The sequence below is a fragment of the Rattus rattus genome, chromosome 8, assembly GCF_011064425.1.
Source record: "Rattus rattus isolate New Zealand chromosome 8, Rrattus_CSIRO_v1, whole genome shotgun sequence".
In the NCBI taxonomy this organism is placed as follows: Eukaryota; Metazoa; Chordata; class Mammalia; order Rodentia; family Muridae; genus Rattus; species Rattus rattus.
Window position 1 is genome coordinate 60915168 of NC_046161.1, and position 14835 is coordinate 60930002.

Sequence of the window (14835 nt, forward strand, 5' to 3'; positions counted from 1 at the left end):
AAGTGCCAAAGACTTTTCCGCCCCACAAAACGTGTTTTAATAAAGGTTCTCTTTTCTCCCATACTGCCAAAATCATACATTCATGATTTTGGAGACCCAGCCACAAAACAAGATCTCCAGCACACAATAAATTCTCATTGAGAATTGGAATAAAAGCAACATACATGCTAAGCACACATTCTGGGGTGTAGTTCCTCAAACACATTTCATTTCTACAGTTAATGGCTTGTTAATCCTGTTGAGTATCTTTTCATTCATTTGATTACTCAATTTTCAAATAACTACTGCTAATAACAAGAAAGCTATTTGTTTTCATTAATCTGCTTTCCTAAATTTTCAATTAATGTAGCTGCTTTTTCTATTAGAGCCTCCAGGATTTTCTGGACATTTTATAACTTGAAAATACAAAAAGGTTTGTTTATAAAACTCACAATTATTAAAATATGACTAATTATTTCACTTATTATCTTACCACCACAGCTGGAGCTGACAGGTAATGTTTAATAACAGTAACAGAGCTGCACATGGTGGCAGAAAGTGCTTCTGTCCTAATGGAAGTCTCGGCATTTCTGCATCTACAGTATAAAACTTCTTTCTGTGGTTTAGTAAAGCACTGTTTCTAACAATTTCTATTTATTTCATTGTTAGTTTTATTAAAAATGAGGGTTTGTTTTCAATACTTATAAAATTTACTTTTGCTTTTTTTAAAAGATTTATTTTTACTTTATGTATGTGAGTACACTGTAGCTGTCTTCAGTCACACCAGAAGAGGGCATCAGATCTCATTACAGATGGTTGTGAGCCACCATGTGGTTGCTGGGAATTGAACTCAGGACCTCTGGAAGAGCAGTCAGTGTTCTTAACCACTGAGCCATCCTCCAGCCTCCACATTAAATTATTGATGAACTAAGAAAATGTACGTAATGAAACTATTCCTCACTCATCTGAAACAAAAAGGAACCATCATATAAATGAAATGGCTTTAATTAACGGTGGAGGAGCAGGCTCTTCATACAGTAAGCATACAGAACACCACTAAAGCATCTAGGAGGCAGAAAGTACCTTCACAAAGAAGAAACAGATTCCTTAGGTTCTACATTCCTCTTTACTCAAATGTCTAACATTTCTGTATTTATAAATATAACTGACCACTTTACTATAAACAATAGATACTGAAGAAAAAGCAAATTGACTTCTGATTTTATATTTCAAACTTACTACAGTTAAAACCTTTGAAATCTTTAGAAATTAAGTGTATATTTAAATGCTTTTATTAAATTCTGATGTCTTAGCCTCAAATATCTAATTATGGATACAAAAAGAGTATACGCAGATAAAACAACCTTCCTCTGTTAAAAGCAGATAAGCACTGGCTTATTCAAGAAGCCTTTCATGATCTGAGGTTGCCTCTATTACGACGCTTCTTTTTAAACACAATTTTTAAGTAAATCTCTCTCTGCTTTCCATTCTTTAAAACAGACAGTTTGTGTTTATGCCCGTGATCCCAGCTACTCACGAGGACTGTAGGAGCCCAGGACAGCTTAGGCAACATCGTGAGGACTCCTACCACTCCACTCCTGTCCATTACATGAAAAAGGAACATGGGAAAGGAAGGAAACAGGAGCAGGAAGGGAGAAGTAATCAATACCAACACTCAAGACCAAAGCACGAGTTTGAGACCAGCCTGGGCTACAGAGCAAGATTCCATCTTAAAAAGGAGCAAGCTGGGCCATGGTGGCATATCCCTTTACTCCCAGCACTCACGAAGCAGAGGCAAGGGGATCTCTGAATTTGAGGCCGGTCTGGTCTACAGAGTGAATTCCAGGACAGCCAAGCCTGCACAGAGAAACCCTCTTGAAAACACAAAAATAAAGGGGGTGGAGGGTGGGGATAAAATCTATATTTAAAGAGTTTATATGATGATAAATTTTTTTATTTTTTAAATTTTTGATCATAACTTAAAATGATAAAGCAGGCCAGGGGTGATAAAATAAAAATAAAAATAACCTGAAATATAAGCAGTTTTTAGACATGAATTAGTTCATATTTCACAATAGTTTGAAAAGATGCTTTGGGAACAAGGAATTCTAGTAATATTCTTTTCCTAATTCTTCATTTCTACATTTAGCTACTGTGTACAAAGATTAGAGTTGACTAAGTCAGATATCAGTGAATTACTTGTTTAGTATTTTTAACTATTACCTTCGTATGTCTACTTATACAAAACTCCTAATTTTAATTGGTGCTTCTTTTCCACTACAATAATGTAGCACATGTAATTCCATTTGATAGGAAAGGGAACAGAATGGGAAGGGAGAAATAGTACTTAACAAACAATAACTTCTTAACACAGAAACTTAGCTTCTATAGGAAAATCCTGGGAATATTTTCACTTTTATTGAAAACTTTATTTATCTCTATTTCATGCTAATTGGATTTTCTCAGGGGGAGAGCCTGTGCCAACCCACAACTTTCACAGTATATGCTTTCTCTTTGGAGGCTCTGCTTATTTCAGAATTAAGAAGAGCTGCATACAAGGATGCCTATCTTCAAAGGAAAAGGAATTTAGCCTTCTGTCATGTGGCTTCAGTCCTCTATGATGATCAAAGGACACAATATTACAGACTTGGTGCAACCTTTCTCCTTTTTTAAAGATAGCTAACAAAATCTTTTCCACCCCAGTACTGGAGATTGACCCAGGAACAGCCACATACTTGGCAAGCACTTTAGTTAGGGGCCAGTACACTGCCTAGTCTGTATAAAACAAGGAAGAAAATACAAAGATCTAAGGGGTAGGTTCTGTAATTGTCAAGGAGATTTACAAATTACTAACATGTAGCAAGAAATGCTGAACGCCCCAGAAGCTAGAAGTGCATAGATTACTCCCCATAACTGGAGTTAGAGAAGAGAATTTCCAGTGACAACTCATAAGAAAGGAAAGGGCAGGGCAAGACTCTTGGTAAATGAAAATAAAGACAAAAACTGTAAGCAAAGCAGGAGAGATGGTGCACTGGGTAAAGTAAGTACCTATTACATATTCTGAGGACCTGAGTGTGAGCCTCAATGCCCATGTAAAAAGCTAGGGGGTGTGTGTAGCCCCAGACCAGGGGAGGTAGGGGATCCTTCGAGCTCTCTAGATAGCCAGACTTGTCTAACCTAAATTCCAAGTCCTAGCAAGAGATCCTGTCTCAAAAAACAAGGTACCTGAGCAATGATATCCAAACAATTATGAACTCCATACACATGTGTACACACATGAAACACACAGAGGCAAAAACAAATGTAAGCCTCAGAATATCTTATAGCATGAACCATAAAGGGGTGAGGAGGGCTTCACAGTTGAGTGTGGCAGCTCACAGCTGTAACTTCAGCATTTGGGAGGCTAAATCCTAGGCTCCTATAGAGTAAAATCAAGGCCAGCCTGAAATTTTAGCAAAACTTTGTCTCAAATTAAAAAATTAAAAGTAAAAAGGGTCTGGGATATAATTTAGCAGTGTTTGCTGAGCATGTCCAAGACATTGGGTTTGATTCCTACTACTAGAGAGAGGAAGTGGAGGAAGAGCTGAAGTAAAAATGCTTCATTATCAAATATACAAACATTTTTACTTTGAACCCTATTAATCAGTCTAGCCATCAGAAACTGATGCAAAAAGAAATTCTTAAACTACACTGGGAAATGATACAATACCCATACTCAGAGAAATCTGTTTCTCTGTAGTAGTTAAGATAGAATAGAAATACTAATTTTAACCAAAGTTTCATGACCTCACAACAATCATCAATTCCTTTGGGGTATTTAGATGGCAGTGTGATTTTGCAGGGTGGTTCCCTGGCATTCTATTCTCAAACCCACAAATGCAGCACTAATGTGACCCCTGCAGCTTCCTTCCTGCATTTCAGAAGCTCTGGGTGTCCACACACTTGCAGCTCTGTTTAACCGCACACAAAAGACTGGCAATTGGCCAAGAAGCTTCTGCCACTCCCGGGTATAGTAAAAGATTTCCTGTATCAACTTGTCCATGAAATGATGACTACTACCTTAGTATACTATAGCAATGTAAAGGAAATTAAATTCCAATGTCTAGTTAACAAAAATGCAAAGCTGCTAAAATATATAACAGATGTTCTCATAGCAACCTATGAAAATAATTTCATTCCATTAAGCTGATCCTTAAAATTTCCTCCAAGACTTACCATTCCCTTAGAATTTTACCAATAACAAGAAAACCAACAATAATTTGTTATAGCATACAGACTTAACTGTATTTAAAAAGCTTCCTTTTGAACATCCTCTGCACGCTGCTAACAGAAATCAAGAATGAATGCTGTCATCACCTGTACCACATAGAATGACATGACCTATGACTTTGATAGAGTGATGAAGAAAGACAGTCAAGAATGACCTGAATTTCTGCTATCTCTAGAGCAAAACTAGTTATAAACACAGAACACATGCTTCTATAAACCAAGAAGCTGTACCATTCTTGGTTTAATGGGTCAGGAATTAATGGAGGGCTAGGATGTGAGTGGGTGTAGAGGCTTATTTAAGGGTTAAAGCAACAGCAGCAACTGAGCTAATGTTTAGCTGTTATAAGAAGCACTCCACAATAGCAAGCAACAATAAATGAGCACTGCCCTGTGTGTGAAAATCTTAGAAAACACTGATTTTTACTAAAATCTTCACCTACCTCTAAGCTTCTCTCCCTTCTATCTTTTCCACTAAAAGAGTACTTGTTTGAATGACTTAAACCCTTTACAGACTTATGCAATAGTTAAATGTTATAAAACAGTAAAAGACCTGAAAAAGCACTGGTCTAATTTTCTTCCCTTTGCTGGAGATCTTCCTACAGACTGTGAAAAAGGAATAGCACACCCTTCAACAGGAAAGTGTGGTTCTCAGGGATACCTGGAAACAGGCATGGCAACACATGCCCAGCATTCAGGAGGCTGAGGTAGGAGCCAGCCTGGGCCAAATAGCAAAACCCTGTCTCAAACTCCTTACACCAAAAGCAAATCAACAAGCAGGGATATTTGGACTTTAAATGCCCATTCCTCCTCAGTACTGCCTTCATGTAAAATTCAAGGATTGTTTAGCAAAATACATAATTCTAAAGGATCTTCTAAATGCCCCTCCCCCAATATCAGCAACCCTTAGAATTGAAAGTAAAACTAAAAAATTACTCATCATAATTTATGATCAGGGAAAGAAATTTGCTTCAACAAAAGTTAAAACTATAAATATTTCTGCATATACCACATGGGTAACAAATCATCGAGCACTGCTTGCAGCCTAAATAATTTTCTCCTGAACAGTCACAAAATAGACAGGACTTTACTGCCATTTATATGAGATGGATACATACATTATATTACAAGGAGTCACAAAGTTTACAACCTATACTTTTTTGGACATAGAATATAGCTTTGCAGCCCAGGATGACCTCTAACTCAGACTCTTGCTTAGCCCGCATAATACAAGGAATACCAGCATATACCACCTGCCATGGCTATCTCCAACCTCCTCTGAAAGCGTAATATACTTTATGAGGGGGAAAGCCTGAAATGCTGAGTTAGAAATACTAAATTCTTGTCATTTACCTCTCAGGAAGTAGAAAAGAGATAAGAAAGATTATCAAAACAATCTTTCCAACAAAGAGGCTTAACTTGTAACATCACATTTGTGAAAACAATTCCATTTCCAGAAAATATTAACTTACCAGTATGTGCTGTAGCTACTGCAATCCATGCACACTGTATGCTGAGCTTTCTCCTGTTTTTCTGATCTCTTATGGTTGAGTAAGGGTATCTGTGCATCTTCATAATGTTTTTTTGCATGGCCATTCACATACCTTACAAAGCCAAATGAAATTATTACTTTAATTTAAATATTGCTTTGGAAAGTAGTCAAAGATGGTGAAATTGTTAATCAAATTAAAGAGAACTCTTGAAAAAGAAAGTTAATCATCTGGCAATATATTAAGCTAAATACTTAAAGTATACTCACATCTGCAACTCAATACTACAGTCAAATTTAGTTACACCTAGAGTAGGGCCAAGCAAGGAAAGGCATTACTTACCCAAATTGGTTTCAGTGTTATTTATACTATCTTCTATGCTGATGTTTTCCTATGTTTTCTTTCTTTTAAGGGTTTTCTCAAATTGCTAATTCCCAGCTTGAGTTGTTATTTAAAAATAAGTAAATAAGAACCCTGTACATAAATTAATCAACCTCCTTCCACAGTGCCATATGCTGAAGTTGCACCTACGATATGAAAGTCAGACAGTAAATAGGGCAATCTGTGTTTTCCTGGCTATGGCTTCAGATTTTTCCTCTGAATGCCTCATCACCAACACACATGGAAATGCATTTGTGTAGAACAATCCAAACAAAACACAAATCAACTTGAGTTTAGAAAAACTGTAATTTGTCCATGTGAACAAACATAGCCAATGATTGGCTATATTCCTACCAATTTCATAACTTTCCAATTGAGTTTAATAAACCATGCTTTATTACATTTATTTGCTTGGGAGTGAGAGGCTGTCCATGACACAGAATATAAGCAGAAGCCAGGAGATGATCCATGGGGGTGAGTTCCCTTCCTCCCTAATAGGTCTATCCAGAAGGATCGGACTTGGTGGCAAGTGCCTTTATCTGCTGAGCCATCTTGCAAGCCTTAATAAGTCATTTTATTACAGCAGGAAAACTGAAGCCAAAGTAAGTATCTATGTACCCACATTTAGCTACACTTTTCCTAAAGACTATGGAATGTTGTCCCTGGCCTCTTTAAGAAAGCCCTTGGGACACAAAACATCCCAGTTCTTTTACAACAACCAGTGTGCAAAAGGTGGGAATTACTTAAAAACTCAACTGGTTAAAAAAAAAAAAAACAAAAAAAAAACAAATGTTGGCTCACTGGCATCAAAATAGCAGACGTAGAGAGCAGGAAGTTTCATCTCAAGGTGCAGTAGTTAATCAAGAAGCTGCACTTTGGGGTTGGGGATTTAGTTCAGTGGTAGAGCTCTTGCCTAATAAGCACAAGGCCCTGGGTTCAGTCCTCAGCTCCAGAAGGAAAAAAAAAAAAAAGGAGGAGGAGGAGGAGGAGGAGGGGAGGGGAGGAGGGGGAGGAGGAGGGGAGGGGGAGGGGGAGGAGGAGGAGGGAGGAGGAGGGGGGAGGAGGAGGGGGGGGGGGGGGGAGGAGGAGGGGGGGGGGGAGGAGGAGGAGGAGGGGGGAGGAGGAGGAGACGGAGGAGACGGAGGAGGAGACGGAGGAGACGGAGGAGACGGAGGAGACGGAGGAGACGGAGGAGACGGAGGAGGAGGAGGAGGAGGAGGAGGAGGAGGAGGAGACGGAGGAGAAGGAGGAGACGGAGGAGGAGGGGATGGAGGAGGAGGAGGAGGAGGAGGAGGAGATGGAGGAGGAGGAGGACGGAGAGACGGAGGAGACGGAGGACGGAGGACGGAGGAGACGGAGGAGACGGAGGAGACGGAGACGGAGGAGACGGAGACGGAGGAGACGGAGACGGAGACGGAGGAGACGGAGACGGAGGTGTATGGAGATGTCATGGTAAAACCCAATATGTTAATTTGAAATTTTGATAAAACCAAATTAAGTCCCTATAAAGGTCAGTGATAAAAGTATAATTATTGATGAATAACATTAACATTAGCAATGTTTTGCTAATACCCAAACATACTAGTCAGAAGTTAACAATATAAAGCTAGCTTACATCAAAAAAATAATTTTCTCTCAGTTTTAACTTTGCACAATTTTAACTATTTTAACTAATTTTAACTATTATACAAGGAGCTAGTCTACCATGTATGCCAGAGATCCCAATAACAATCTCAAAAATTTAAAACTAAGTAGGATGGTGTTATAAAACACAGTAGAATGTTTATCTCAGATCTGCTTATACACCATTTTTTGAAATGCTAAATTGAAAAAAATATTCATTTAAGAGTTCCCTGTAGACAAATAGTCTCAAGTTACTGAAAAACCAGTATTTTTGGCAACAGTCATTAGAATTACATAAGAAATACCAAAATCAAATCAGGCTGCTCTCCATTATCTGTTTAATCTACCTAATCATAGTTTTCTGAAAGCCTGTTAAATTCCTAAACTTGAATTTACCCTTGATTAGAAAGAATCCACCTTCAGTGTCTAAAAAAATTTCAACTTACTTTCCCAAAGCCCAGAGAATTGCTTGTTGCTTCCTATTTGTCAAAAACATTCCTCTCCCCCAGTTTGGTTTTGTTTTTTGGTTTTTTCCCTTCTCCTCAAAAATGTCCTGGGCTTTCCACTGGCACATGACCTCCAACATTTAGATCTGAACTGCTCTGTAACATCTGGAGGAGCCAAAGAACCCTTACTGCATTATCAGTCTCACCCCTCAAAGCTAGGAGAGGCACCTAACTCCTCAGTGCAAAATTTAAGTACGTCTACTTGTCTTTTTTCAAAAATTATCTGCGCAAAGTATTTTCAAGCTCCCTAGATCCTAGAGAGTTTGAAACCCTAATAGCCATAATTAAGATACATAGCATTTTCCAAAAGTACTTTAAGTGTGCATGGGACAGATATTCAATTCCAATACTCAATGTGCAATATCAAAACAAAAATGCTTCTTTCATGTAGTGAAGATTTAAAGTAACAATGGGAAAATATTCCAAATAAATATAATATAAACTTAAATCCCTTAAATTTAGCCAATGTGTGACTACTTAAAGAAATTCAAGAGGTTGGGGATTTAGCTCAGTGGTAGAGCGCTTGCCTAGCAAGCGCAAGGCCCTGGGTTTGGTCCTCAGCTCTGAAAAAAAGAAAAAAGAAATTCAAAGTAGATCATCTCTCCCTCTTTTTGATTGGGTTTTGTTTGCTATAGTTTTGAGAGATACCATTCTCTAGTCCAGGCTATCCTAGAACTCACAGCAATCCTCCTCCTGCATGTTACATGTTAGAGTTAAGGGTGTGAAAACACCATGCCCAGCTCTCACAATAGATGATTTCTAACTGTCCTTGAGTTGGTGTTAGAATTAGTTATTGATGTATCTAAGTAATGGCATTTTGAAGCCAAAAATTGGAAAGAACTGCTGAGGATTGAAACAGGAGCTGCTAAATCTACATGAAAAGCAAAACATATGCTGCTTAGGTTTGGTTTGGATTTGAGGCAAGGTCTCATATAAGCCAGGCTGGCCTAAAACTTACCAGGCTGATCATAACCAAGGATGATCTTAAACTTCCAGTCCCCCTGCCTCTACCTCCTGAGAGCTGGAAACACACACATAACTACCACACTAAGTTTTGTGCAGTGCTGAGAACAGAACCCAGGGTTTTAAGCATGCCAGGGAAGTATTCTGCCAACTGAAACACATCCCCAGACTCAGAAGGCACAATATTTTAATTGAATAATGAAATGTTTGGTATATCTCAGGCAGGAATAAATAACTCCACAGAGAAGTAATGTACAAAGTTAATTCCATTATCTATAAATATTTACATTTTTTTATTCAAGTAAAGGAAGTAGATACGGCAGATAGCAAGTGAAGCAAGATCGCTTCACACTGATACTGCTGAAGTAATGAAAACACAAGATTCAACTATTCTACTCAAGTGCACTTAAATCCACTTCTAAAATGATTTTTAAAAACAGCCAGTTGCTCAACTTTTGTTTCAAAATTTAAATGTTTCCTTGTTTCATTTTCCCAGCCAAATATTACTAGTAAGTTGTCTTAATCACCAAATGTTAATTCTACATAGCAGCATAAAAGGATTTCCCCTAGAGTTTCCCTTGTTGTGTCAGACAAGTATTCAACCTGAGAGTACTACAAAGAAAGGCATGCTATGATTAACAGAAGATTAACAAAAGTATGACATTCTATGATTAAGGAAAAGTGTTAGGGGGTTGGAGATTTAGCTCAGTGGCAGAGCGCTTGCTCAGGGCAAGCACAAGGCCCTGGGTTGGTCCCCACTAAAAAAAAAAAAAAAAAAAAAAAAAAAAAAGGAAAAGTGTTAGTTATACTTTAATATAAAATTTTCGGGCAAATTTTTAAAGCAAGTAGGTAATGAATAATAGATATGTCACATACCTTCCACAGTGGACACTTGAACAAGTCAAACAGACCCAGGGGCTTTTGTTGGACCTGCACACTAATAAAAAGAAAAATACAACATAGCATTTGGATCGTGTTATTTCCCATCCCTGCCCCCAACCCTGCCAATTTCTAATCATAGCTTGTGATTCCATTATAAATCCCACAGCTACACAGGTGCTTACATGAATACTAACACAGATGACTGTCTACCCAAAGCTATATCAAAAAGAACTTAAATGCATGCCCATGGTGTTGTGTGTCTTGACTAATTCAAATAGCCTAGCCATAAATTAAACATATGTACAAGTGTTCCCTCTATTACTCTCTTTTGAAGTCAACAAGTTAATAAGCTAGTTTCCCATTAAAAAACATTTGGTGGGTTTTTTCTCAAGTATCTTTTAATCACATAATTTTTTCCATTCAGGTAATAATTACAACTATAAATAGCAAATCTTTCTTTATTTAGTTAGAGGTATATCCTAAAGTCACAGTTAAGACAAATCCTATTTTTCTAATACAATATGTGAAATGCACAAAATTCTAAATGACGGTGTCAGTAGGCCAATTATTTTAAGAATTACAGCTAAGGGGTTGGGGATTTAGCTCAGTGGTGGAGCGCTTGCCTAGCAAGCGCAAGGCCCTCAGCTGGGGGGGGGGGATACAGCTGAGCCAGGCAAGAGTACATATGGAAACTTTTAAAAACTGTTGATTACACTTTTTGGTGTTGGGCTGTTATAAGTCAGTGATAGGACATTTGCACATAAAATATTAGGAGTCCCTGTGTTCAGCAACTTATTTTAAAAAAAAATAAAGTCATTTCCTCATTCAATCACCCAAAAGTCTAATGTGATATAAATTTAACTCTCAATCATTTTAAGAATAGAACAGGTTATAACCTGAAATTTTACTTCATACAAGACCTTATTATGAAAGGAAGCTTCAATTTACAGACAGGTGAGTTTCAGAAGTGTAACCATAGGTGAACACATTTCTTACAGGACCAGAACTTTTTCCAGACTTTTCTATGAGAAGAAGCTGGAGCATGTGCACACACCACATAATCAGAGTCTATTCAGAAAAACATAAAAATATTAGACCAAAGGGATTTTTAAGCAATATCCAACTAGAGTGTTGTGAACATTCTAAAAGTTAAAGCTGAGAACTTACAAGAACTCTTTAATACTCCTATAATATACTTCAAGGGGGTGGTGTCAACGCAAAAGAGCCATGTAGTGTATTTCTTATATGCTCACACCTCACACACAGCAGGCTCTTGTGACATCTGAAAATCAGATTCCTATGTATCACTCAGATTATAAAGCTTCATCACACTGTATCACAGTGATCCACCCATCACTTCAACAAAAACACTCCATTTTCCTTGTCTTCTCCTAGGAGGAGTCACAGGCTGTTCCCCCAGCCCTTAGACAACACTTTGAATGGGAGGACAGCACTGGGAAGCCCCTTTCACTATCTGCCTCTTCAGCCACAGACTCTTTTTCTGTCCCTGTCCAGCTCAAGTAAGACAGCTCATGTGTCCTGAAATGAAGAATCTTGCTGTTCTCCTGAGGTAGCCAGGCTCAAGAGGTTATATGCAGTAACACACATCAGGAAAGGCAAATGCACACGAGGGCTCCAGCCTCTACCATCAATCAGACCCAGCCCTTCCAAACTAGAAGAAAACTTTCTTCCTTAGAATTTGGAAAGGTGCTGGGTGGCAGTGAGTAGCACATGCCTTTAATCCCAGCACTCCTGAGGCAAAGGCAGGCAGATCTCTGAGTCTACAGAGTTCGTTGCAGGACAGCCAAGGCTACACAGCAAAACCTTGTCTTGAAAAACTCCAAAAAAAAAAAAAAAAAGTGAGTACTAGATGCCCAGATTCCAGCACTGGCTCTCTCTCCATCATTACCAGAGACAGAGTGAGGTCATCATGTTTCTTTTCTATCTTCACTGTAAAATGGAAAGTAGGTAATGACTAACATACCCTCTAAAATCATAAAATTCTAAGAGTGGGTATAACTAGGGGGAAAGCACTTGCATCATCCTCCCTCATATAAAAAAATTCCAGTTCTTTCTACCTAATGTTCTTAAAAAGCTTTAACAAGGACTGGAGAGATGGATCCGCAGGTAAGAGCACCTGCTGCTCTTGCAGAGGATATGAATTAGGTTTCCAACAACCACATGGAAATTCATAACCACATATAGCTCCAGTTCTAGGAGATCCAACACACTATTCTGGCTTCGAAGAACATTAGGCACACACCATGTCCAGCATTTAGGAAGGGTGAGCCAGGGAAGACTGTAAGGACTAAGCAGAGATCAAATCACGGAGAAGCCCACGTGTGAATACCTAAGTCCAAGTGTGTAGATGTGCTATACAAAGCCTCAAGGAAAGATGGCAGAACCAAGAGTTTAAGGCGGAGGCAAGGAAGAGTTATGAGGCACAACTCAGTCTTCTCCTTGAAAACCCTTTCCACTCTTCTTACCTCTGTCCTTTTCTTTTTCCAGGCTGGCAATCAGCCTCTCTTGAATCATTCATTAGATGAGTAAATTATCTGTTGATGAAGTCAGTTAAGCATTCATCATAACAGTTTTCCCTTTCTGCTTAATTGTTCTGTGGTTGTTCCCACTAAGAGTCTCCTCTTCTCATTCTCTGACTCTGTGACTGCCCTGGGTAGCTGATATGACAAAAGTGATTACATGCTAATTCAAGCCTTAGGAAACTCAACATGTCCCTACTGTTCGGAAGGCTTGCTCGGCCACCATGTGAGAAGTCTGACTACTCTGAAACATACTGTAAGCCTAAACTGAAGAAATCACAGGATCATAGGAGGTCATAGAAGCACAGGAAAACAATCATTTATACAAAGACCTGAGTTAAGATGCTCTAGGTACAGATATGCTACCTGACAAAATCCTAGTCAAGTTCTTTCTGACCCACAAAATTGTAAATTCAAACAAAGCACTTATTTTGAACTACTAGGATATAGTGACGAGAGAGCCACCCAGAATGAAACATTTTCCCATCTGCCAAGCAGCTCGCCAGCACTACTGGCGCTCTTAGTTAAATGAATAAGGGTTCCACCTAACAGGAATTGAAGCTGTCCAATGGCTCAACAACCATTTCTACAGAAAAGACAGTGAAGGCAAAGTCATGGCAGTCATCTTGAACTAGGCTGCTTTACATTGGGGATCTTTCTGTACTGGGGAGTATTATAGAAACCCAAAAGCTCAAATCCATGTATGCTCCCAGTCTTAAGTCTGAGTAATTCTTTCATGAGAATAAACATCACTTCTATTGTCTCCCTGTATTACATTAAAAAAAAAAACAAGACAAAATCAAAAAAGCCTCAGTAACAAATAGGTCAAATCTTCAAAAGTTTCAAAGCATTGTTTCTCTAGAATACCCTCCCTGTCATGTGTGAAGTTTTTTTTAAGATTTATTTATTATATGTGAGTACATTGTAGCTGTCTTCAGACACATCAGAAGAGGGCATCAGATCTCATTACAGGTTGTGAGCCACCATGTGGTTGCTGGGATTTGAACTCAGAAACTCTGGAAGAGCAGTCAGTGTTCTTAACCACTGAGCCATCTCTCCAGACCATGTGTGAAGATTCTTAAAAAGCACCTTAGGCAATTACAGGACTCCCTTTTCTCCTCATGAAAAGCTACAGAGCCTATATTTCAATCTTCTTGCCTCTGGGTTATGTTATGTAATAACCATTCTGAGAAACCTCAGATTGAACTAAAGGTTCTTGGAAACTTCTGAATAATTTTAAAAGTTGAAGATACCTACACCATCTGTTTCTAATTCTGACTTCACCCCAAGAGTTCTGATATTGTAATTTGATTCCCACCACACCCAGCAAAGCCTAATACTAGGCTTCCCCATTATTAGGAGCCCACATCTTAATCAGAACCCCAAGATTTCTGAAGGAAGTATTAGATTTTCTCTTAAAATCCTTACCAGGAGAAACAGTGATCTGAACTTCTGCTTGTATTGTTTGAACAAGGGAAAATCCTTGATCAATGACCCCCCAACCCTACCAAAAGAACCCTTCCTTTTTATATAAAGTATATGGAATAAAATAGGTTGCCTTCTCAGAAATTTAATTATTACTTTGTAGACTCCAAGTAAACATGCTAGAGTCTTCTATTTAACTTGGACTTCTGAGTCCACAATCCACCATTCTTTTAATTCTTTGTGCTTTAACCTACAACAGTTGGTTGTACCAGAGCCTGCTTCTTCACCACTAGATGGGACACAGCTACCTCATATGAGTTTGTTAAGAACTTCAGAAGAAACATGAATCATACAGCAAAGAACTTTTTTTAAGCCTTGGCTTCTTCTACCTGAAAAATATATTAAAAAGAATAAAACAACTGCCAGGAGTTAATGCCAGAGGCTACTACATGCACTGCACTGAAGATGTTCACATGTATAGGGGGTGGAAAAAGTTTTTCCTTTAGCTTAAACTCTTTAAAAGAATTGCAGCTGTAGTCAGGTACACATCTTTAGTACCAGCACTCAGAAGGCAGAGGCAGATGGGTCTCTGAGTTTGAGGCTAGTCTGGTATACAAATGAGTTCCAGGACAGCCAAGGCTACATACACAGAGAGAAACCCTGTCTTGAAAACAAAATTTTTAAAAATTGGAGCTGAAGACATATTTTCACAGAAAAATTTCTAACACATAGAAAGCACTAGCCAACAAAAGACTCCCTATGCCTGACCTAAACTAAATT

The 14835-nt window shown here is 38.5% G+C and overlaps 1 protein-coding gene across 2 annotated transcripts in view; it reads right to left on the reverse strand.

The window, feature by feature from the left end:
- Usp3 (ubiquitin specific peptidase 3) overlaps positions 1–14835 on the reverse strand; it is a 72637-nt gene that overhangs the window by 39475 nt on the left and 18327 nt on the right. The window contains exons 1-3 of one of the 2 annotated variants that reach the window (XM_032911304.1): positions 12577–13273; positions 10085–10145; positions 5718–5849 (exon numbers count right to left, since the gene is read on the reverse strand). In XM_032911304.1, the coding sequence (XP_032767195.1) occupies positions 5718–5849; positions 10085–10145; positions 12577–12625 (242 nt within the window). In that variant the 5' untranslated portion in view covers positions 12626–13273. Of the gene's footprint in view, positions 1–5717; positions 5850–10084; positions 10146–12576; positions 13274–14835 lie in introns of those variants that run through there. The other variant, XM_032911303.1, reaches the window with a different exon arrangement.